At 42.7% G+C, this 26,423-nt stretch overlaps 1 protein-coding gene across 3 annotated transcripts in view; it reads right to left on the bottom strand.

Annotated features, from left to right (window-relative positions):
• The window catches only part of lancl2 (LanC lantibiotic synthetase component C-like 2 (bacterial)), a 62,621-nt gene extending 47,418 nt beyond the window's left edge, over positions 1-15,203 (bottom strand). The window contains exons 1-3 of one of the 3 annotated variants that reach the window (XM_036944068.1): positions 15,090-15,203; positions 14,436-14,619; positions 13,588-13,796 (exon numbers count right to left, since the gene is read on the bottom strand). In XM_036944068.1, the coding sequence (XP_036799963.1) occupies positions 13,588-13,755 (168 nt within the window). In that variant the 5' untranslated portion in view covers positions 13,756-13,796; positions 14,436-14,619; positions 15,090-15,203. Of the gene's footprint in view, positions 1-13,587; positions 13,797-14,435; positions 14,999-15,089 lie in introns of those variants that run through there. The other 2 variants (XM_036944069.1, XM_036944067.1) reach the window with 2 other exon arrangements.
• Between the last annotated feature and the right edge of the window lie 11,220 nt (positions 15,204-26,423).

Here is a 26,423-nt window from a genome sequence, read left to right as displayed (position 1 = left end):
AAGAGCGATATCCAGGTCTAAACTTCTGAATGAAGGGAATCCTGTATGAACTGAAGCAGAGAAAACAAAACATCAAGCAAGTGTCAATACTACCTCAATCAAAATGGCTGGAGGCCACTGCTGCCACAACATCAACGACTAAGTCAAACTGTGATATCAACAGAGCTTGAGAAGATGGGGAAGCAGGAAAAGGGTTGGTTCTAGAAGCAGACATGTCTGTGTGAAAGATGGTTCCATCTCTGAGAGGATATAGTGGAGAGCCAGATGGATGAGGGTGAGGCCTTGAAGAAGCCCCAGGAGCCAGGAGGACAGAAATGGACAGACACACACAGTAGGCTTGGGAGTTATCCAGATTTTCATACCGTCCTTCTCTCATATCAGGATTTAAGGTATGACAGTCAAAGCACACAAGGTGGCGCCATAAACGCAAGAAAAGCTCATTGGGCCTCTATTACCAGAATGCTAACAAGATTAGCACAAACTAAGTGATATCACATAGACGCTTTAAGCTAAATGCTAAAAATATTTTTTTAATAATAATACATTTAAGTTTGTAGGCCAGTTGAGAACAAGTTATCATTTACAACTGCGACCTGGCCAAGATAAAGCAAAGCAGTGCGACAAAAACACAGAGTTACACATGGGATAAACAAACGTACAGCCAATAACACAATGGAAAAATCAATATACAGTGTGTGCAGTTGTAGTAAAATTAGGGAGGTAAAGCAATAAATAGGCCATAGTGGTGAAATAAATACAATTTAGCATTAACACTGGAGTGATAGATGTGCAAGTAGAGATACTGGGGTGCAAGAGAGCAAATAAATATATATATATCAATATGGGGATGAGGTAGTTGGGTGGGCTATTTACAGATGGGATGTGTACAGGTGCAGTAATCGGTAAGCTGCTCTGACAGCTGATGCTTAAAGTTAGTGAGGGAGATAGAAGTCTCCAGCTTCAGTGATTTTTGCAATTCGTTCCAGTCATTGGCAGCAGAAAACTAGGAGGAAAGGCAGCCAAAGGAGGGGTAGGCTTTGGGGGATGACAAGTGAAATATAACTGCTAGAGAGTGTGCTATGGGTAGGTGTTGCTATGGTGACCAGTGAGCGGAGATAAGGCGGGGCTTTACCTAGTAAAGACTTATAGATGACCTGGAGCCAGCGTGTTTGGCAACGATAATGCAGCAAGGACCAGCCAACGAGAGCATAAAGGTCACAGTGGTGGGTACTATATGGGGCTTTGGTGACAAAACGGATGGCACTGCGATCGACTACATCCAGTTTGCTGAGTAGAGTGTTGGAGGCTATTTTGAAAAGGACAGCGCCGAAGTCAAGGATTGGTAGGATAGTCAGTTTTACGAGGGTATGTTTGGCAACATGAGTGAAGGAGGCGTAGGTGTGAAATAGGAAGCCGTTTCTAGATTTAGTTTTGGATTGGGGGTTGTGAGTCTGGAAGGAGAGTTTACAGTCTAAACAGACACCTACAGTTGAAGTCAAAAGTTTACATACACTTAGGTTGGAGTCATTAACTTCTTGGTGACAGGGGGCAGTATTTTCACATCCGGATGAAATGTATGCCCAAATTCAACTGCCTGCTACTCATCCCCAGAAGATAAGATATGCAAATTATTAGTAGATTTGGATAGAAAACACTGGAATTTCTAAAACTATTTGAATCATGTCTGTGAGTGTAACATAACTTATTTAGCAGGCGAAACCCTGAGGACAAACCATTTAGATGTTCTTTTTGAGGTCACTCTCTTTTCAATGGGAATCCAGATTTCTAAGGGACCTTCTTGCAGTTCCTATCGCGTCCACTAGATGTCAACAGTCTTTAGAAATTGGTTGAGGTTTTTCCTTTGTGTAATGTAGAAGTACAGCCATCTTGAATGAGGGTAACTTGAAGTGTACTTTTAGATAGTGGCGAGTGACCAGAAAGCTAGCTACAATTTGTTTTCCTCCTGTATTGAACACAGATCATCCCGTCTTCAATTTGATCGATTATTTACGTAAAAAAATACCTAAAGTTGTATTACAAAAGTAGTTTGAAATGTTTTGGCAAAGTTTACAGGTAACTTTTGAGATATATTGTAGTCACGTTGCGGAAGTTGGAACCGGTGTTTTTCTGGATCAAACGCGCCAAATAAATGGACATTTTGGATATATATTGACGGAATTAATCGAACAAAAAGACCATTTGTGATGTTTATGGGACATATTGGAGTGCCGACAAAAGAAGCTCGTCAAAGGTAAGGCATTAATTATATTTTTATTCCTGCGTTTTGTGTCGCGCCTGCAGGGTTGAAATATGCTTCTCTTTGTTTATGGCGCTATCCTAAGATAATAGCATCGTTTGCTTTCGCCGAAAAGCATTTTTGAAATCTGACATGTTGGCTGGATTCACAATAAGTGTAGCTTTAATTTTTTATCTTGCATGTGTGATTTCATGAAAGTATGATTTTATAGTAATTTATTTGAATTTGGCACTCTGCATTTTCTCTGGCTTTTATCCCAGAGATGTTAAAACTCTTTTCAACCACTACACAAATTTCTTGTTAACAAACCATAGTTTGGCAAGTCGGTTAGGACATCTACTTTGTGCATGACACAAGTAAATTTTCCAACAATTGTTTGCAGACAGATTATTTCACTGTATCACAATACCAGTGGGTTAGAAATGTACATACACTAAGTTGACTGTGCCTTTAACCGGCTTGGAAAATTCCAGAAAATTATGTAATGTCTTTAGAAGCTTCTGATAGGCTAACTGACATCATTTGAGTCAATTGGAGGTGTACCTGTGGATGTATTTCAAGGCCTACCTTCAAACCCAGTGCCTCTTTGCTTGACATCATGGGAAAATCAAAAGAAATCAGCCAAGACCTCAGGAAAAAACCTTGTAGACCTCTGCAAGTCTGGCTCATCCGTGGGAGCAATTTACAAATGCCTGAAGGGACCACGTTCATCTGTAAAAATAATAGTACGCAAGTATAAACACCATGGGACCACGTAGCCGTCATACCACTCAGGAAGGAGACGCTTTCTGTCTCCTATAGATTAACATTATTTGGTGCGAAAAGTGCAAATCTATCCCAGAACAACAGCAAAGGACATTATGAAAATGCTGGAGAAAACTGGTACAAAATGTCTTTATCCACAGTAAAACGAGTCCTATATTGACATAAAATGAAAGGCTGCTCAGCAAGGAAGAAGCCACTGCTCCAAAACCACCATAAAAAAGCCAGACTGCGCATGGGGACAAAGAGTGTACTTTTTGGAGAATGTCGTCTGGTCTGATGAAACAAAAATAGAACTGTTTGGCCATGATGACCATCGTTGTGTTTGGAGGAAAAATGGGGAGGCTTGCAAGCCGAAGAACACCATCCCAACCGTGAAGCATGGGGGGGGGGGGGGTGGCAGCATCATGTTGTGGGGGTGCTTTGCTGCAGAAGGGACTGGTGCATTTCACAAAATAGATGGCATCATGAGGAAGGGAAATTATGTGGATATATTGAAGCAACATCTCAAGACATCAGTCAGGAAGTTAAAGCTTGGAAGCATACTTCCAAAGTTGTGGCAAAATGGCTTAAGGACAAAGTCAAGGTATTGGGAGTGGCCGTCACAAAGCCTCAATCCTATAGAAAATGTATGGGCAGAACTGAAAAAGCGTGTATGAGCAAGGAGGCCTACAAACCTGACTCATTTACACCAGCTCTGTCAGGAGGAATGGATGAGATGGATGAGAGAAATACAAGCTGAAATAAATCACTCAACTATTATTCTGACATTTCACATTCTTCAAATAAAATGGTTATCCTAACTGATCTAAATCAGGGAATTTTTACTTGGATTAAATGTCAGGGATTGGGAAAAACTGAGTTTAAATGTATTTGGCTAAGGTGTATGTAAACTTCCGACTTCAACTGTAGGTATTTGTAGTCAGAACCGTCCAGAGTGGTGATGCTTGTCGGGCGAGCGGGTGCGGGCAGCAATCGGTTGAAGAGCATGAATTTAGTTTTACTAGCATTTAAGAGCAGTTGGAGGACACCGAAGGAGTGTTGTATGGCATTGAAGATCGTTTGGAGGTTAGTTAACACAGTGTCTAAAGAAGGGCCAGATGTATACAGAATGATGTCGTCTGCGTGGAGGTGGATCAGAGAATCACCAGCAGCAAGAGTGACATCGTTGATATTTACAGAGAAAAGTCGGCCGGAGAATTGAACCCTGTGGCAACTCCATAGAGACTGCCAGAGGTCCGGACAACAGGCCCTCCGATTTGACACACTGAACTCTATCAGAGAAGTAGTTGGTGAACCAGGCGAGGCAGTCATTTGAGAAACCAAGGCTATTGAGTCTCCCGATAAGAATACCTTGATTGACAGCGTCGAAAGCCTTGGCCAGGTTGATGAAGACTGCTGCACAGTACTGTCTTTTGTCAATGGTGGTTATGATATCGTTTAGGACCTTGAGCGTGGCTGATGTGCACCCATGACCAGCTCGAAAACCAGATTGCATAGTGGAGAAGGTACAGTGGGATTGTAAATGGTCGGTGATCTGTTTGTTAACTTGGTTTCGAAGACTTTAGAAAGGCAGGGCAGGATGGATATACAGTGATGGGGAAAAAAGTATTTGATCCCCTGCTGATTTTGTATGTTTGCCCATCAATGCAAATCAATTCATAACATTTTTGACATGGGTTTTTCTGGATTTTTTTGTTGTTATTCTGTCTCTCACTGTTCAAATAAACCTACCATTAAAGTTATAGACTGATCATTTCTTTGTCAGTGGGCAAATGTACAAAATCAGCAGGGGATCAAATACTTTTCCCCCTCACTGTAGGTCTGTAACAGTTTGGGTCTAGAGTGTCTCCCCCTTTGAAGAGGGGGATGACCACGGCAGCTTTCCAATCTTTAAGGGATCTCAGACGATACGAAAGAGAGGTTGAACAGGTTAGTAATAGGGGTTGCAACAATTTTGGCAGATCATTTTAGAAAGAGAGGGTGCAGATTGCCTAATCCAGCTGATTTGTAGGGGTCCAGATTTTGTAGCTCTTTCAGAAGATCTGGATTTGGGTGAAGGAGAAGCGGGGGGCTTGGGCAAGTAGCTGCGGGGGTGCAGAGCTGTTGGCCGGGGTAGGGGTAGCCAAGTGGAAAACATGGCCAGCCATAGAAGAAATGCTTAATAAAATTCTCGATTATCGTAGATGTATCGGTTGTGACAGTGTTTCCTAACCTCAGTGCAGTGGGCTGCTGGAAGAGGAGGTGCTCTTATTCACCATGAACTTTACAGTGTCCCAGAACTTTTTGGAATTAGTGCTACAGGATGCAAATTTGTTTGAAAAAGCTAGCCTTTGTTTTCCTAACTGACTGTGTAGATTGGTTTTTGACTTCCCTGAAAAGTTTTGTGGGGGCTATTTGATGCTAATTCAGTATGCCACAGGATGTTTTATGCTGGTCAAGGGCAGTCAAGTCTGGAGTGAACCAAGGGCTACATCGGTTTTAGTTCTACAAAATTTTAACGGGGCATGCTTATTTAATATGGTGAGAAAAGCACTTTTAAAGAACAACTAGGCATCCTCTACTGACGGAATGAGGTCAATGTCCTTCCAGGATACCCAGGCCAGGTCGATTAGAAAGGCCTACTTGCTGAAGTGTTTTAGGGAGCGTGACAGTGATGAGGGGTGGTCATTTGACCGCGGACCCATTACGGACGCAGGCAATGAGGCAGTGATTGCTGAGATCAGTGATGCAGAGGTGTATTTAGAGGGCAAATTGGTCAGGATGAAATCTATGAGGGTGCCCATGTTTACGGATTTAGGGTTGTAGCTGGTAGGTTCCTTGATAATTTGTGTGAGATTGAGGGCATCTAGTTTAGAATGTAGGACGGCCGGGGTGTTAAGCATATCCCAGTTTAGGCCACCTAACAGTATGAACTCTGATGATAGATGGGGGGCAATCAATTCACATATGGTGCCCAGGGCACAGCTGGGGGCTGAGGGGGGTCTAACAAGCAGCAACAGTGAGAGACTTATTTCTGGAAAGGTGGATTTTTAAAAGTAGAAGCTCAAACTGTTTGGGCACAGACCTGGATAGTATGACAGAACTCTGCAGGCTCTCTCTGCAGTAGATTGCAACTCCTTTGGTAGTTCTATCTTGACGGAAAACTAATTGCAAAGGCAGGCAAATCCAGTTCAGAAAGTTAAACAAGCATAGCGAGTAGCTACCGAATGTCATGTTCGGTGAGTGCGGACATTTACAAGCGAAAGTGAACGAGAGAAATTGGGCAAATCAACTAAGTTGAAGCATGCTTTTCTGAAGGAAGAGCAGCATGTGTACATGGAGGAGAGAAGAACAGAGGAGGGGGAAAAAAATGCTAGTAGGAAGCACAAGGAAAAGATGGCAACTCATCCAGAGCCCTGACTTCAGTCGGAAAGCCATCATCCCCTCATGTGCACCACACAACAGAGACTCGCCGATAGATATAGAACACTATGGACTCACCAGCTCACTTTCTCCCATTGTGCTATTTACAAACAAACACGTGACTGGCTCAACTGTTCTGGGGAACTATGGAAACTGCATGATTTAAAATAAATGTGACAGGTAAAATGAAGAACGCAATCTGCTTTATCTCCTAAGTTCACTGCAGGTAATAACTTAAAAGTAGCTACAAATATTCACATTTATAGAAAAACGTCAAAGTAATAGTTGACGATATTGAAGGTATTGAAAAACCATCCCGTGGCTTTTTCCAAATACCCCACACGGTATACCGCCCACGCCTAACGCACAGCCAGACAGACCACAGACACAGCCAAGAACTATCAGCACCCTTAGCTATTGTATTCTATACCACATACAACCAAGACAATAGTAACCTGCCTGTATGTGTAGCCTAAGACTACATAATATAGCCTAATTCTGCTAGCACCATGGACAGAATCACAACGAAGGCTAAACTAAGCCTGGGTTAAGTGTGTGCTGCAATGCTAAAGGCAGCGCTACCGTGTTTAAGCATCTTGGACAGTGACACACAACCTTGATGTAAGGTTAATCCAGGGATAACAAAAAACTCATCTATGAGGATTTAATTTTGACAACAACCAATCATATTCACAAAGAGTACTATTTGTCTGATCTAATGCAGGCCTTGAACATGGCCTTATGATTCGTTCTGCACATAAAAAAGGGTAAGGCCAACCCCCTTGTTTGATCATGGATATGCGGTCCATTCTCTTGGGACCAATTTCCAATCAACAATATACACTGTAGGACAAGGGGGTACATGGCCTATGGAATGCAAAACAAACAATTGAGATCAATTTAAAGGACCAGCTCATATTACTGAAAGGATAGGCTTATGGAGCACAGCGGGCCTGACTACTAACCACTAGGAACATTGTGCTGGAGTTCACAATTCCCACTGCAGCCAGGCATGGAGAGGGAGTGCTCAACAGAGAAACAAACATTCACTGTTTAACATAACAATAGGAGGGAGAGAGAGGGTGGGGCTGTGAGAAGTGCTACTGTATTGCATGATGCAGTGTATTCTGCCGGAGAGCTGATGTGTTGTTAAAATGGATAGTTCACGCTACAGCCTGATTCTAAAATGTATTAAAAGTTCTCCTCATCAATGTACACACAATACCCCATGACAAAGCAAAAACAGGTTGTCATTTTTGCAAATGTATGCAAAATTAAAAACAACGGTACCTTATTTACATAAGTATTCAGACCCTTTGCTAGGAGACTCGAAATTGAGCTCAGGTGCATCATGTTTCCATTGATCATCCTTGACATGTTTCTACAACTTCATTGGAGTCCACCTGTGGTAAATTCAATTGATTGGACATGATCTTGAAAAGCACACACCTGTCTATATAAAAAGGTCCCACAGTTGACATGTCAGAGCAAAAATCAAGCCATGAGGTCAAAGGAAGTGTCCACAGAGCTCCGAGACAGGATTGTGTCGAGGCACAGATCTGGGGAAGGGTACCAAAAAATGTCTACAGCATTAAAAGGTCCCCAAGAACACAGTGGCCTCCATCATTCTTAAATGGAAGTTTGGAACCACCAAGACTCTTCCTAGAGCTGGCCGCCTGGCCAAACAGAGCAATCAGGAGAGAAGGGCCTTGTTCAGGGAGGTGAGCAAGAACCCAATGGGCTCTCTGACAGAGCTCTAGAGTTCCTCTGTGGAGATGGGAGAACCTTCCAGAAGGACAACCATCTCTGCAGCACTCCACCAATCAGGCCTTTATGGTAGAGTGGCCAGACGGAAGCCACTCCTCAGTAAAAGGCACATGACAGCCCGCTTGGAGTTTGCCTAAACAAAATTCTCTGGTATGTTGAAACCAAGATTGAAATCTTTGGTCTGAATGCCAAGCGTAAACATCCGGAGGAAACCTGGCAACATCCCTACAGTGAAACATGGTGGTGGCAGCGTCATGAGGTGGGGATGTTTTTCAGTGGCAGGGACTGGGAGACTAATCAGGAACGAGGACAGGTGAACGAAGCAAAGTACAGAGAAATCCTTGATGAAAACCGTCTCCAGAGCGCTCAGGACCTCATCAGACTGGGGTGAAGGTTAATCTGCCAACAAGACAATGAATCTAAACACACAGCAAAGACAATGCAGGAGTGGCTTCGGGACAAGTCTCTGAATGTCCTTGAATGGCCCAGCCAGAGCCTAGACTTGAACCCAATCAAACATTCCTGGAGAAACTTGAAAATAGCTGTGCAGCGACACTCCCCATCCAACCTGACAGAGCTTGAGAGGATCTGCAGAGAAGAATGGGAGAAACTCCCCAAATACAGGTGTGCCAAGCTTGTAGAGTCATACCCAAGAAGACTCAAGGCTGTAGTCGCTGCCAAAGGTCCTTCAACAAAGTACAGAATAAAGGGTCTGAATACTTATGTAAATGTGATTTCCGTTTTTTTTTTAAAGTATTTTCTAAAATTTGTAAAAAAAAAATTAAAAAAACAGTTTTTGCTTTGTCATTATGGGGTATCTTGATGGAGAAAAAACAATTTAATCAATTTTAGAATAAGGCTGTAAACGTAATACAATTTGGAAAAAGTCAAGGGATTTACTTTCCTGAAGGCACTGTATCCCCAGAAAACACTTGAGGTGAAGGATCAAATCGGTTTACTTTATGGAGGGAATGGAAAAATACAGCTGAGGAGAACCTATTTTGTCAAATTCTCCAAAAGAGTTATAGGAGGCAGGTAAGTTGCCCAGAATAAAGATTGACTGTAAGAGGGTGTTAGGTCATAAATCACGGCTAAAGAGCTTCGCGTTTGGCCGCTGGATGATCGTCCACTTTATAGCACACAAACTCCTGCTTTGTGCTTTCCTCCTTTCAGACCTGCTTCCTAGCTGCAGCTTTTCTCAATGCAAAGCCTAACATTACAAACTAGTAGCTACTCTTTCTGAATTGATCAGACTCAGTTTATAATGTATACTGAACTAAAATATAAAAACTCAACATGCAACAATTAAAGATTTTACTGAGTTACAGTTCATATAATGAAATGTACATAAATTAATTAGGCCCTAATCTATAGATTATGCAATGCAATCTGGTTATCTATACAGATATGCATCGGTTTGTCAGATATGCATCGGTTTGTCACAGATACCTTAAAAAAAAGTAGAGGTGTGGATCAGAAAACCAGTCAGTATCTGCTGTGACCACCTTTTGCCTCATGCAGCTCAACACTCCTTCATCGCACAGAGTTGATTAGGCTGTTGATCTCGTCACGCTATCTCTGTGCATTCAAATGGATTTATGCCTGCCCATACCATATCCGCCACCATGAGTCACTCTGTTCACAGCGTTGACATCAGCAAACCGCTCGCCCACACAACGCCATACATACGGTCTGCCATCTGCCCGGTACGGTTGAAACTGGGATTCATCCGTAAAGGAGGATAATTCGCCAGCGTTCCAGTGACCCTCAAAAGGAGAACATTTGCCCACTAAAGTCGGTTACAACACCAAACTGCAGTCAGGTCAAGACCCTGGTGAGGACAATGAACACACAGATAAGCTTCCCTGAGACGGTTTCTGACAGTTTGTGCAGAAATTCTTCAGTTGTGCAAACCCACAGTTTCATCAGCTGTCCAGGTGGCTGGTCTCAGACCATCACACAGTTGAAGAAGCTGGATGTGGAGGTCCTGGGTTGTGAGGGCGGGGGAGGTCCTGGGTTGGACGCATTGCCAAATTCTTTAAATCGACATTGGCGGCGGATTATGGTAGCGCAATTAACATTAAAGTCTCTGGCAACAGCTCTGGAGGACATTCCTGCAGTCGGCATGCGCACACTCTGTCAAAACTTGAGACATCTATGGCATTGTGTTGTGTGACAAAACTGCACATTTTAGAGTGGCCTTTTATTGTCCCCAGCACAAGATGCACCTGTATAATGATCATGCTGTTTAATCAGCTTCTTGATGTGCCACACCTGTCAGGTGGATGGATTACCTTGGCAAGGGAGAAATTCTCACTAACAGGGATGTAAACAAATGTGTGCAATTGAGAGAAATAAACATTTTGTGCAAATGGAACATTTCTTGGATCTTTTATTTCAGCTCATAAAACATGGGACCAACACTTTACATGTTGCGTTTATAGTTTTGTTCCGTATAGAAATACATTTTTCATCCAAGCCATGTTGGCACCAAATGTTCCTTGACCTGAACACCTCAATTACAATATAAAATTACTTTCTCTAGGGCTGTGTGGGAACTTTCATTGCTCCCTGGTTGCCCCCTCAATCTCATCCAAACCACGACCCACTCTGCAGGTAGCCCTGGGCCAGACAAGTGAGTGAGTGAGTGAGAGAAAGAGAGCGCCTAAGAGAGCTAAAGAGAGGAGGGGTGAAGTGTAATTCTGGTTTATTGGGTTATTTTATGGAGCCTTCTGCCTTTCTCTCCCCCGGGGTCTAGGTACTGTTGCTGACAGTGAGTAAACACACAACACCAACTGAGGAATTAAGTTAAGAACATAACTTATTTTAACTGCACAGGTGACTGACGATCCCTCTGGCTCTTTTACCGTGTCCCCTGATATTTCCCTCTCCGTTTGATTGATGTAACCCAACAAAATCTTGGCCTGAGGACCAGACTACAGTAGCCAAGCCTCTCAGGAGCAGGAAAAGAGATATGATGTCAGGCCGGGTCTAAGTGTATTAGGGCAGGCTATCCACTCAAAGTGCAGAACCTATTTGTCAATCCCCATAACAGCATCAAGGTTGAGAGGTAAGGACTCAACCTCTATGAATCTAATGCATGAGCTGCTGAGCATGGCATTATCCCTGGTATCTCCTGTCACACTTGTGAATGATCTCAATTCAGTCCAGGGCTCCAGACTAGCTAGCAGCAGCCTAAAGGCCAAGTCATTAGACAGGCAGGTTTGAGGCTGTGGATGCTTATGACTAGGTGACAAGAAGCATTGTGCTGGACAGAGAGGGCCAGAGGGAAATTCTAAAAGGCTTTAGGGGGAGGGTCACAACTCACAACACAAAATGGCTTGGGAAACCACTGGGTATTAATGAAAATAGCAAAAAGATGGAGACCAAATGGCCTACAGTCTCCTCTATTTTTGTCTTGTAAGTAAGTAGCCTTGGCTTGTGCGAGCCAGCACAACTTATAGGAGCAGGCACTCTCCTGTTTCTGTAGCTTGAGGGAACTTGATGTACAAGTACACCCCCGAGTGCCAAGCATTGCCGCATCGGGGAACGAACTTCCAACCTTTCAATCTCAGGGCAGACACATAACCACAAGGCCACCGAGTTGTAGTCTTGCATGACAAAATTATTTGTCTCCAAGGCTAGGTCACATGACTACATGATGTGTTATGACCATTATGTCATAGATTTCAAGGCTGTGACGATACCAGTATCGCAATATTTCTTCCATGGCAAAAGTGAAAACACGATGCAGATCAAACTCTTTGGTCCTTTAAAAACCTGCTGTATGTAAAATATTGTGTGCTATAACTTGGAAAATAAATAAATGTGACTCTGTATGAAACATAATTAACTTTGTTACCAACATTAGGGCTGTTTTCTAAAAAGTTAAACGAGCTTTGTGCTTTGTTTCCTTGCCACGATACTAATGAGTATAAAGGCTGAGAAGACATTAAATGATTAGCCACAATACTGTCCGGAGCCGGCCGTTACAACAGTTTCTTGAGTCATAATTGTACCCCACTGCCAAAACACATCCACACAAAAGGCCTCATTAGCAGTTAGATGCAATTACTTTTCCTAGGGGGAGCTGCAGTTAAATATGTCACAATTCAATCCATCACTGTATACAGGCCATAGACCTCCTACACCAGCTTTGCTAATCGTCCAGATCATCTCTAAAAGCCCTTTCCTCCAGACCACTCTTTCCTCCACGGGACCAGGGATTTGCTACATTGGTGTGAGAAGTGGGATGGCACTACCATGAGGCCATCTATCATATTGAACAGGTAAAATGAAGACATCCAAAGGAGCCTGTGGAAACTGGAAGTTGTGCCATTAACACAGCGCACAAGTAAACATAGCACCCTTATTGCACAACAAAACAATGACAGCCGATCGCCAATTTCAGCACCAGAACCTCTGAACTATGTGACACCCAGGTCACAGCTCATAAATTACAAGATTCAGCACACTTGTCCATTGGCAAACCGTCACACTGTTACCATGGTTGCTCCATGGAAATCAGTCTTAACAAAGTTGCAGTAGGAAAGATGCAAATGTCTCTAGCTACAAAGCAGAATGTTACATCAAATGATATTTACACTTACTCTACAGTGTCCACAATGCTGTGGACACTGCTGGTCCTTTTGGTGGTAGGAGGTGGAGATTTTTTACCCGACTTTTTGCGGCGCCGGTAAGAGTTCTGTCACTTGTATTTTCAATCTGTTGACAAATTGCATGTGATGCACAAAATATGTAAACAATAGCCAAATGTAGTCGACCTAAGCATGTTTCCTCGCAATCAGCTGGAAGTGTTTGCTGTTAGACTCGACCATATTGTGCAAGGGTTTGTCACCCGGGATTGGAATTGCATCCCTGTTGAAAATAAAAAACAGAAATGCAAACGACATACAAACCAGCATACTGAAGGTCTGGTTGATAACACTACTCTGTGGATATTTTGTCTCACATTCATACCTGCAAAAAGACGAACCACACAGACAACCTGTAAAGTATATTTTATTTAGCATTCTGGCTTGTAGAGGTCGTGAGAGGAAACTTTCCTTATCGAAACGCTCATTTCTGCCCTACATAGAATTCTAAGCAATTCAACGTCGTTGGGTCTTCAGGCTAATAATGTGTCAGAGTAGTGTGGGCTCTGTGCAGGAATGGTCTGAGTGACTGTTATTACTGAGTAATGTGGTGTTTACTGACTAATAGCAGTCACAATGGGGCTAGAGTTGTCTAATACTGCACTTTGTCTGAGTTAGAGCTCTTCAGAACGTCAAAGATGCGCTTGTGGCATGCGCAAGTGAATCATAACAGCTACGTTACAATTTAGCCAGATACAGTAGCTACTTATGGCAAATAAATGTTAACAAAGGGGCTCTTACCTTTCCATTTTCGCCGAAAGGCTCGTTGCAGTCACTGTCCATTCCTGAATTGGAAGATGTGAAGACTCCTTGGTCCCAGTCGGGGTACGGGTTGATAAAAGATCTTTCCTCCATCTCCGCTTCCGTAGCCGACACTAATTTCAATCTTTTGGACATGTTGTCTCCCATTTTAACGGCAACTCGTCAAGGCCAAAATGTATACGGACTCCCTGTTGGTAGACAGTAAAGCGCGTTTCAAAATGAGGAAATCTAATCTGAATAGATCTGCCTAGTTTAATATTGGCCTCTGTAGTGTGATATAAGAGATAAGTATTCTCATATAAAAGAAATAGGCTACATTTGGAGTCCAGACACCTGTGGAAAATCGATGCTACTAAACTAATGGTGGCTATGCCTTATCCATTCACCTTGGATAGCTAGTTTATGATAACGAATTTATTTTCAGAACTCAAATAGCAATAAAAGGCCGTTCCTGAATAAAAAGTTAAGTTAATCTGAATCAGCGCAAGTTTATAAGTTTACTTTATATAAAACATGTTAATTTACTATCAAATAATTTGCTAGACTTCTATAATGCATTTATAAAACTGGCGGAGAAGTATGTATATTGGCTAATGACAAACAAACACGTAAGATATGAAAGCCTGAATACATAGCCTAGGCCTACTTTAACAAATGCAACGTGATCACACGTTTGGTTACATATGACTTTATCCTAAATATAACAATGTCACAAGGTTTTGTATAACTGTCCGTTACTGCAGCAAGTACATTCTCAATGGACAAAATCAAACCCACAATTCGACACAAATAGCCTATTAATGAACATAAAAACGCGGCAGGCTCACCTATTTTTGATATCAAATAATGACCATGCAATTAATTTCGTTTGTCTTCAGCCGTTGCAAGCGCTTCATCGATGCAGGAGGATAGATGAACCACAGTCGTAGCAGCCTTCAAAGCATCCAGGATGATTTCAGCATTAACACATGAATGCAGTTTTGTGGTAGGCTCTCCTCATACATTTCAGTCCTGTAAAACGTTAAAAATTCTCGGAAATTAAAGCAGTTATTGAATACAGATAAAAGAATGTAAAATACTTTACTCTCTCAACGATATTAGTTCGCATCTTCTCTCATCATCATGTTCGGGATCCCGCTTTCGTAGTCGGTGAGAGAGGTTTTTAAATTCAGAAATCCTACTGGTTGACGAGCTATGGGAGGCTACGGGAGACAGCCCACCAGTCCTGCAATAAGCAGCTGTCTCGTGCCGATCTGGACCAAATTTGAGTCCTAGCCTCTGAGGAAACAGATGGTGTTTCTGCTGTGTACTGATTTGGCGCACGCACACAGATTATACTACCATAAACAAATCTATAAACACCCCTGTGTGCCTCCATCCCTTCCCTCGCTCTCCCTTCCCCTTAATTAATGGCTTTAGTTGTCCCCCACGATGAAATCGGGGAGGGGGATGTGGATTTGTCTCTGTTCCTCCGTTTGTACCTTAGTCACACGCGATATCTCTGACAGCACTGGGCCGATTTTGACGAAACTTGGTTGAATAATGGGCCTTACCATAGAGATCCGGCATTTACACTAATTTTCCCAGGGCGGGAGCTATAGTAATTAACTGGCATGTGTTAGTCACAAGCGATATCTCAATTGGTCCAAAGGGGGCGCTGCATCATTCGTGTGGGACAACATGTTTACTGTTGTTTTCATTGACAGGGGCACGTGATTCTGCTGAACAATGCAATCCTATTATCTTCTGCATCCTCTGTGCATTTCTCAGCCAAAATAAGTTACTTTGTTTAGTTTTTTGAATTAGACAAAAAGGAGCATGCTCAACTTTCTTGTGGGTCAGGTTATTTCCACAGATGAGTGCTTTGACAGACTATTATCTGGGAATAGTGGTGGTAAAATTACCCAATTGTCATACTTGAGTAAAAGTAAAGATACAGTAATAGAAAACGACTCAAGTAAAAGTGAAAGTCACCCAGTAAAATACTACTTGAGTATAAGTCTTAAGTCTTTGGTTTTAAATATACTTAAGTATCAAAAGTAAATGTAATTGCTAAAATATACTTAAATATCAAAAGTAAAAGAATACAACATTTCAAATCCCTTATATTAAGCAAACCAGACAGTATGATTTTCTTAAAAATATATATATATTTACAGTTAGCCAAGGGCACACTCCAACACTCAGAATTAATTTACAAATGAAGCATTTGTGTTTAGTGAATCCTCCAGATCAGATGCAGTAGGGATGACCAGAGATTTTTTCTTTAAGAGTATGAATTTGACAATTTTCCTGTCCCTCTAAGCATTCAAAATGTAACAAGTACATTTGGGTGTCAGGGAAAATGTATGGAGTAGAAAGTACATAATTTTCTTTAGGAATGTAGTGAAATGAAAGTTCTCAAATATGAATAGTAAAGTACAGATACCACAAAAAAATTACTTAACTAGTACTTTAAGTATTTTTACTTAAGTAATTTACACCACTGTCTGGGAGTAATACACCTCTTCTTTAGTTAGGTAGCCTATGTCATCACCAAAGCCATTGCAGAAAGGATAAACATAAAACAAATTAAACAAGTCTGAACACACGAAAGGCATTTGATTCCGCCATTTTTCATCTCGACTTGCCCTTATCTCTGCGCTAGTGCTTAATGAGCATGTTGATAACAGTGTGAAATACAATATTAGTACCTTCTATAAAAGCTATCAGTTAGTTTGTCCCTAGTTAAAAAGTATTATATTTTGCTTTGTTCCAGCTACCAGCTATTGTTTCTTCCCCCTTCATATACAGTGGGACAAAAAAGTATTTAGTCAGCCACCAATTGTGCAAGTTCTCCCACTTAAAAAGATGAGAGAGGGCTGTAATTTTCATCATAGGTACACTTCAACTATGACAGACAAAATGAGAAGAAAAAAAATCCAGAAAATCACATTGTAGGATTTTTAATGAATTTATTTGCAAATTATGGTGGAGAATAAGTATTTGGTCAATAACAAAAGTTTCTCTCAATACTTTGTTATATACCCTTTGTTGGCAATGACAGAGGTCAAACGTTTTCTGTAAGTCTTCACAAGGTTTTCACACACTGTTGCTGGTATTTTGGCCCATTCCTCCATGCAGATCTCTAGAGCAGTGATGTTTTGGGGCTGTTGCTGGGCAACACGGACTTTCAACTCCCTCCAAAGATTTTCTATGGGGTTAAGATCTGGAGACTGGCTAGGCCACTCCAAGACCTTGAAATGCTTCTTACGAAGCCACTCCTTCGTTGTGTTTGGGATCATTGTCATGCTGAAAGACCCAGCCACGTTTCATCTTCAATGCCCTTGCTGATGGAAGGAGGTTTTCACTCAAAATCTCACGATACATGGCCCCATTCATTCTTTCCTTTACACGGATCAGTCGTCCTGGTCCCTTTGCAGAAAAACAGCCCCAAAGCATGATGTTTCCACCCCCATGCTTCACAGTAGGTATGGTGTTCTTTGGATGCAACTCAGCATTCTTTGTCCTCCAAACACGACGAGTTGAGTTTTTACCAAAAAGTTATATTTTGGTTTCATCTGACCATATGACATTCTCCCAATCTTCCTCTGGATCATCCAAATGCTCTCTAGCAAACTTCAGACGGGCCTGGACATGTACTGGCTTAACTTCTTCGAGATAGGGGGCGCTCTTTTAATTTTTGGATAAAAAACGTTCCCGTTTTAAACAAGATATTTTGTCACGAAAAGATGCTCGACTATGCATGTAATTGACAGTTTTGGAAAGAAAAAACTTTGACGTTTCCAAAACTGCAAAGATATTATCTGTGAGTGCCCCAGAACTAATGCTACAGGCGAAACCAAGATGAAGTTTCATACAGGAAATGCCCCAGATTCTGAAGGCGCTGTGTTCCAATGTCTCCTTATATGGCTGTGAATGCGCCAGGAATGAGCCTGCCCTTTCTGTCGTTTCTCCAAGGTGTCTGCAGCATTGTGACGTATTTGTAGGCATATCATTGGAAGATTGACCATAAGAGACTACATTTACCAGGTGTCCGCCCGGTGTCCTGTGTCGAAATTATTGCGTAATCTCTAGGTCCATGCGCGTTCCATTTCTTCAGAAGAGAAAGTCAACTGCCACGAAGGATTTATCATCGATAGATATGTGAAAAACACCTTGAGGATTGATTCTAAACATCGTTTGCCATGTTTCTTTCGATATTATGGAGTTAAATTGGAAAAAAGTTTGCGTTTTAATGACTTAATTTTTTAAAGTATATAGATAGATAGATTTACACAATCCTGGATACAGGTTTTTTTCGTAGCTACACGTAACGCAGAAAACGGAGCGATTTGTCCTAAACAAATAATCTTTCAGGAAAAACTGAACATTTGCTATCTAACTGAGAGTCTCCTCATTGAAAACATCTGAAGTTCTTAAAAGGTAAATGATTTTATTTGAATGCTTTTCTGGTTTTTGTGAAAATGTTGCCTGCTGAATGCTAACGCTAAATGCTATGCTAAATGCTACGCTAGCTATCAATACTGTTACACAAATGCTTGTTTTGCTATGGTTGAGAAGCATATTTTGAAAATCTGAGATGACAGTGTTGTTAACAAAAGGCTAAGCTTGAGAGCTTGCATATTGATTTCATTTCATTTGCGATTTTCATGAATAGTTAACGTTGCGTTATGGTAATGGGCTTGAGGCTGTAGTCACGATCCCGGATCCGGGATGGCTCGACGCAGGCACTGCAGGATTTGAGTTCCTGGCGGCGTAGTGTGTTACTGATGGTAGGCTTTGGTCCCAGCTCTCTGCAGGTCATTCACTAGGTCCCCCCATGTGGTTCTGGGATTTTTGCTCACCGTTCTTGTGATCATTTTGACCCCACGGGGTGAGATCTTGCATGGAGCCCCAGATCGAGGGAGATTATCAGTGGTCTTGTATGTCTTCCATTTCCTAATAATTGCTCCCACAGTTGATTTCTTCAAACCAAGCTGCTTACCTATTGCAGATTCAGTCTTCCCAGCCTGGTGCAGGTCTACAATTTTGTTTCTGGTGTCCTTTGACAGCTCTTTGGTCTTGGCCATAGTGGAGTTTGGAGTGTGACTGTTTGAGGTTGTGGACAGGTGTCTTTTAAACTGATAACAAGTTCAAACAGGTGCCATTAATACAGGTAACGAGTGGAGGACAGAGGAGCCTCTTAAAGAAGAAGTTACAGGTGTGTGACAGCCAGAAATCTTGCTTGTTTGTAGGTGACCAAATACTTATTTTCCACCATAATTTGCAAATAAATTCATTAAAAACCCTACAATGTGATTTTCTGGATTTTTTTTCTCATTTTGTCTGTCATAGTTGAAGTGTACCTATGATGAAAATTACAGGCCTCTCTCATCTTTTTAAGTGGGAGAACTTGCACAATTGGTGGCTGACTAAATACTTTTTTGCCCCACTGTAGCTGTCAACCAGCAAAGAGGGACTGGAATGTCATGTATTAGGCCTATACATAGACTACATGCGAGAACAGGGATGTAGGTTAATACATTCAGCCAGGGGGCTTGTGAATGTATGCTTAATGTATGGCATATGTAGACGTGAGAATAATCTATACAGTACGTGGGTGTCCAATACAGTGCATTCAGAATGTATTCAGACCCCTTGACTTTTTCCACATTTTGTTACGCGAGAGCCTTATTCTAAAATGGATTATTAAAAAACAAAAACAATCAATCAATCTACACACAATACCCCATAATGACTAAGCGAAAACAGGTTTGTAGAATTTTCTGCAAATGTATTAAAAATAAAACTCCGAAATACCTTATTTACGTAAGTATTCAGACCCTTGACTATGAGACTCGAAATTGAGCTCAGGTCCATCCTGATTCCATTGACCATCCTTGAGATTTTTCTACAACTTGATTTGAGTCTACCTGTGGTAAGTTCAATTGATTGGACATGATCTTGAAAGGTATACACCTGTCTATATAAGGTCCCACAGTTGACAGTGCAGAGAAAAAACAGAGCCATGAGGTCGAAGGAATTGTCCGTAAGAGCTCCGAGACAGGATTGTGTCGCTGCACAGATCTGGGGAAGGGTACAAAAACATTTCTGCAGCATTGAAGGTCCCCAAGAACACAGTGGCCTCCATCATTCTTAAATGGAAGAAGTTTGGAACCACCAATACTCTTCCTAGACCTTCCTGAAGGACAACCATCTCTGCAGCACTCCACCAATCAGGCCTTTGTGGTAGAGTAGCCAGACGGAAGCCACTCCTCTGTAAAAGGCACATGACAGCCCGCTTGCAGTTTGCTAAGCATCACCTAAAGCACTCTCAGACCATGAGAAACAATAATATCTGGTCTGATGAAACAAAGAATGTATTATTTGGCATGAATGCCAAGCGTCACATCTAGAGGATACCTGGCACCATCCCTACGGTGAAGCATTTTGGTGGCAGCATCATGCTGTAGCGATATTTTTCAGTGGCAGGGACTGGGAGACTAGTTAGGATTGAGGGGCGGATGAACAGAGCAAAGTACAGAGAGATCCTTGATGAAAACCTGCTCCAGAGCGCTCAGCACCTCAGACTGGGGCAAAAATCCAACTTCCAATAGAACAACAACCCTAAGCACACAGCCAAGACAACACAGGAGTGGCTTCGGGACAAGTCTCTGAATGTCCTTGAGTGGCCCAGCCAGAGCCCGGACTTGAAACCGATCAAACATCTCTGGAGAGACCTGAAAATAGCAGTGCAGCGACGTTCCCCATCCAATCTGACAGAGGATCTGCAGAGAAGAATAGAAGAAACTCCCTAAATACAGGTGTGCCAAGCTTGTTGCATCATACCCAAGAAGACTCAAGGCTGTGATCGCTGCCAAAGGTGCTTCAACATTTGATTGGAACTATCCAAGCAGAAGATGAATCTCCTCCAAATGTTGATATTTGGTACTGAGTAAAGGGTCTGTATACTTATGTACATTTAATATTTCAGTTTTTGCTTTGTGTGTAGATTGATGAGGGATATTTTTTTTTAATCCATTTTAGAATAAGGTTAACAAAATGTGTAAAAAGTAAAGTGGTCAGAATACTTTCCAAATGCACTGTATATGTTAGTGTCTTTCAACAGCAGTGTGTCTATATCAGAGTCTAGAATCCTGGCATGTGAGGCTACATACATCATGGTCTACCCTTTCATTCTATAGGTGGGAGGATGTTTTTCCCACAACCCCATGCCAGCACGCCAACACAATCCCATGCCAGCGTGTCCACCCTCATTAGCTTTGAAAGGTTACAGTGAGCTGAATTCATACCAACCTCCCACCTCCTGCCAAGGTACCCAGTGGGCACTGCCTGCCTGAAATCCAACCATCTGCCAACCTTCGCTTTACCCTTCTCATCTGTTCCACACTGCCAGAAATCCCACCTCATTTTAGGGGTGCCAGCTGGGGTAATCCAAAAACCAGATGCCCCTTAAATGTGATCAATGTATAGATTATTAAGGATTACTAATCTGCTAGTGATTCATGTACCTCTGGGATTTGAGACCATGCTCATAACAAAACAAGGTATGACCATGACGCACTGGCATTACCTCTGCCCCACAAAAGCCAAGGAATTGATTTGTTGTGGGTTGTTATTAGCCTGGGTACCCGTCTACCACATGACTAGCCTGGGTGCCAGTCTACCACATGACTAGCCTGGGTGCCAGTCTGTTTCTGCTCTCTTGCCAACTCCTTGTGAAATTGGCATGCAAACATGTTTGGCTTGACAATGAAGTAGGCAAAAGCACAAACAGATATGAGACCAGGCTAGGTGTTTGTGGCTTGTAATCCAAACTGATATGCTCCGTTTGGGTTCCAGGCTAGGTCTGTAGTGTACACCTTTACTCAACCAACAGGACAGTGTAAAGAAGCAGGCACAGTGTGATATCAGCATTCTGTGTGTTTGTCGCATCAAATAAGTTTAACTCACAGTATTTATGTGTCAGTTTAGTTGCTGAAAGAATGAGAAGAAAGGCTTGGATTTATGCAAATGCCGTTCTGGTAAGTGGAATTTTCTCTGTCATTTATGCGGATGGTACATTTCAAGGACATTGGAACTGTGTCTTGGAGGGAATTGTGTTGGCCTAGATGATACTACATTTGCAAAGTTTCAAGATGTGATAGTCCCACTGCAAAGACTAGGCCTATTAAAAAGGCTAGCTACATTAATTGCTCAAACAGAAATAGGCAATCCAATATGCATTATGTGGCATTAATGTCTGGGCTCGACATATTACACAGTACACATGAATCATGATCCTAGACATAATTACCAAGTTGGCATTTCAGCTGAAACATGTAATATTATCATCGTCATGGTGATAATCCTTACACGTGTGAGCAAATGGTCTGTCGAGAGATGGGATTCTTGCTAGAGATGCCCCTCATGATTAATTCAACAACGTCCCATTGCGTCGAACAAGCAGGAGAAATCGAGCAGAAATAAAAACCACTCAAAGGTCATTAAAGCCTCTATAACCAATCCTCCCCTAAACCCACAGTGTGGTGAATAAGGCAACTGTAAATGGAAGCTAAATGTTGGACAGCACCCCTGAGAGCAGAGACAGACCAAGAACACGAATGGGAGATGCTGGCACAACACATCAGCAGTACTACTAGTCACTATCTGGCCATGCTACAGAGGACTGAGACACTGCTCTATTGTAACACAGTACATTACGTAGGCATTGCGCTTTTTTTTGTATTGTGACTGCGCCATAGGAGCTACGGTTCGAGTCCCCACTGCAGCTCCCTGTCTCTCTTTCTTGCTACATTGGTGGCAGCAGTGGGATTATTCCTGTGTTTCCTCTTGGTGTTGGGGAAGTGTGCTTGTTGGCATGCTGGGCTTCATGCATAATGACAATTCTTGAGATAGTGTGTAACAGTAGGCCTGGGCCTATTCTCCCTATGTGAGTGGTGTACTGGTTCTACTTAGTGGCCTGGCTTTTATAGTACATTGGGTGCTTGCCTCTGCACCATGGGAGCTACTGTTTGAGTCCCTGATGTAACAAACAGTAAGTAGGGGAGCATTTTAGCATTCCCCTTCCAGACTTCTTGACTCCTGGATAAGCCTACTACCATTTATCCTCAGAGATTCCGTCAGTGGTGAGTGGACAATAACATAATTTTGAATTTCCACTAATGGCCAGTGGACAGCGGCCACTGGCCATTAGTGGAACTTCAAAATTATGTTGTTGTCCACTTTAATGGTGCTAAATCGCTGTTATTATCATCTTTGTTGTATCGTATAGGTTATTAAAGCAGAAAAAACACATCTTAGTGCTCTTAAAGGCAATGATCAATAAAATAGTAGAAGTATAGTAGCAGGCCTGTTGTTTTCTTCAGCATGGCTGTCTATACTAACATGTTGAACTCTTTGGCATTTCATTCTCTGTTTCAACTTGTCTTGTAGTGCCTAGAGAACCCTTCAATCTAGTGCTGTTTTTAATACGGTTTATTGCTCCTAGCATGACATTTTCATATACATACATGACAATGAAATGTCATGTGATTTGGCACACACATGCAATCTGGTGAGGGTATTTGCTTGGCAAGATAACAGAATCAACCTATCAGTGCTCTCTATATGTGTTTACATGCCGTTTTCCTGGCATCAGTCTCTGTCTCGCTGGGTTGACTCTCGCCACCCACTCTTCCCGCCATCCATCGGATTATAACCCAGTCTTTTTTTTTCATGATTCCTGCAAGATATCAGTATTACTGTCACTTCTCCTACACCCCAAAAGGTCACAGTTAGCGATTCAGTTGGAGCTTTGGGCCATCACTGTTTTTTATGAGTGAATTTGCCTTCGATTTTACATAACAATGGAGAGACATTTACTCAGGGAATGCTATTAACGCAAGCTGTCTGAACCGGGCAGGGCCTATCTCGCTACTTTCAAATGAACCATATTCTCATATTTCATAGGTGAAAATGATGTGAGGATATTGCATTACATAGAAAAGTGCTATTTGAGTTATTATTCCACTTCGTGAGCCTGTGACACATCGGTAGTTCGATCGACCAATCATGCCCTCTGCAATTTGCGAATGGCAGCATGCCGCCAAATACAGTATATCTGCTCTTAAATTTGCTCATTGCCCTGGTTCATTTCAGACTAATTTCTCTTAGCCTCATTACGCAAGCACAGCACACCCTTGTGTGAGCTCTTAGTCAAACTCACACACAGAGATTCACACTTAGACACACACACACTGTGCAATTGTGTCTTTGGATTCCCATCTTAATGAGATTCTGCCGCGCTCTGGGGGCCAGTGTCATTCTGAAGTCATTTGGATGATTTAACATGGCCGAAGGGCCTTCAACGAAGCACCACACAGTGCTTGAGCACCACATCGAGCACAAAACTAGAAAACTGTAAACTCTCTCCTGCCTCCTTCCAAACCTTAAACCTCAAAGGAGCCCTCCTGTTAAAATAATTTATCACCTCGAGGGCCGATGGGTTGCTGTGGTAACCCAAACTGATTTGTAACGCTAAAGCTTCTGTCTTCATAAGTGACTTCAGTTGTAAAAATACAACATGGCGTCTAATTGTTTTCTATAAACAACCAGGAGCATCCTGATGTTGCCAAAGACAATATTGAATTAAGTGTTATTACAGCTCTACTCCAGGGCCATAAGTCATAATACATCTGGTTAGTGAAAAGGGATGCTGCCTGGTGCTAGGGCCACAGTCTCATGGGAGACATTAACATGGCTCTCACTGACAGGTTTACACATTGTGAGCTACTGCCACCGCAACCACCCACCCATGCTAGCCTTGAACAATTCTACCACAAGCCATAAGTGACTCAAATAGACAATACAGACTCAAACTTGAATTGACGTTCAACAACCCAGACGAGCATCGCACGTGGCAAGGACTACAGAGCTCACAGACTACAAAGGCAAATCCAGCTGTGCGGTACCCACCGAAGCCTCCCTCCCAGATGAGCTTAACACATTCTTGGCTCGCTTCAACGCATCCAGGAAGACTCTCGCTGCTCCGGATGACCAAGCGCTTTCCCTCTCCGAGGCTGACGTGAGGAAAACTCTGAGCGAATACTCAAAACCGCTGGCCCAGATGGCATCCCTGGCCTCATCCTCAGAGTGTGTGCTGATCAGCCGGTGGGCGTCTTCTCTGACATCTTCAACCTGTCTCTGTCCCAGGCTGTAGTCCCCACCTGCTTTAAGGAGACCACCATCGTCCCAGTGCACAGGAAAAACAAGGTGACAAATGACTACCGCCCCGTCGCGCTCACCTTGGCCATCAAGAAGTGCTTCGAGAGGCTGGTCTTGGCCCACATCAAAGCCAGCATGCCAGACACACTGGACCCACTACAATTTGCCTAGCGCTCCAACAGTCACATGGAAGATGCCATTTCCATCGCTCAACACATGGCCGTAACACACCTGGACAAGAGGAACACCTGCCTGAGAATGCTGTTCATTGACTACAGTTCAGCATTCAACACTATTGTTCCCTCCAAGGTCAACACCAATCTCAGAGCCCTGGGTCTGGACACCACCCTCTGCAACTGGATGCTGGACTTCCTGACTGGCAGACCACAGGTGGTGAGGATTGGGAAAAACACCTCCTCCACACTGACCGTTAACACAGGAATTAACAGGGGTGTGTCCTCAGTCCTCTGCTGTACTCCCCGTTTACCCAAAACTGTGTGTCTTTGCACGACACCACCTCCATCATCAAGTTTGCTGATGACACCATGGTTGTAGGCCTGATAACCAACAACAACGAGTCAGCCTATAGGGAGGAAGTAAGTGAACTGGCATTGTGGTGTTATGACAACAACCTCAGCCTCAACCTCAGCAAATCAAAGGAACTGATTGTTCAGGAAGCAGAGGAAGCAGAGGGAACATGTCCCAATCCACATCGACGAGACTGCAGTAGAGAGAGTCATGAGTTATAAGCTCCTCGCGGATGGTGAGAACGGCTCAGTACATCACTAAGACCATGCTCCCACCCATCCAGGACATCTACTTGAACCGGTGCCTGAGGAAGGCATGCAGCATCATCAAGGACCCCACACGCCCCAGCCACGAGCTGTTCTCTCCCTTACCGTCGGGCAGATGGTATCGGAGCATGAGATCTGATACCAACAGGCTCAGAGACCGTTTCTATCGACAGTACAAGCCACCAGACTGCCGAACACTTGAACTGGATTGACCACCTGCTCTGATTTTCCACACCTTTAGTACACTCACTAATGCACACACCTACACACACTCATGATCCACACACATCACAACTGCTGCTACCAGACTATTATACTGCTTAGTTCATACAGTGTCCCCCATCCCTAGTACACATGGAAATATTGGACCATAAGTATAATACAGGAAGGCACAATTTATGCTAAAAATGTTTATTCCATTCTGCTGAGACATTTACTTTTCGTATCTTTTCTTATTTCTTATTGCTGTTGCATTGTCGACAGGGAACCTACAAGTAACCATTTCATTGGACGTTGTATACCATGCTTATACCGTACGTACGACTAATAATATAATAATAAAACATGAAACTTGAAAATACCTCTGGACCTACTGTATAACCACACGGCTACAACCAGGCCACTAACACATCCCTATTGCTCACTGATGGTGTACCACTGCCCTGAAGCATTGGGGTCTCCATAGACCAGGGGGAGACTGCCCCCTACTGGCCTTCCAACACCACTTCCAGCAGCATCTTGGTCTTCCATCCAAGGATCAACCAGACACAGTGCCACTTACTGTGCCTTCAGAAAGTATTCATACCCCTTGAC

The sequence above is a fragment of the Oncorhynchus mykiss genome, chromosome 15 (genome assembly GCF_013265735.2).
Source record: "Oncorhynchus mykiss isolate Arlee chromosome 15, USDA_OmykA_1.1, whole genome shotgun sequence".
Taxonomy (NCBI): domain Eukaryota; kingdom Metazoa; phylum Chordata; class Actinopteri; order Salmoniformes; family Salmonidae; genus Oncorhynchus; species Oncorhynchus mykiss.
This window is presented reverse-complemented; position numbering and strand designations above follow the sequence as displayed.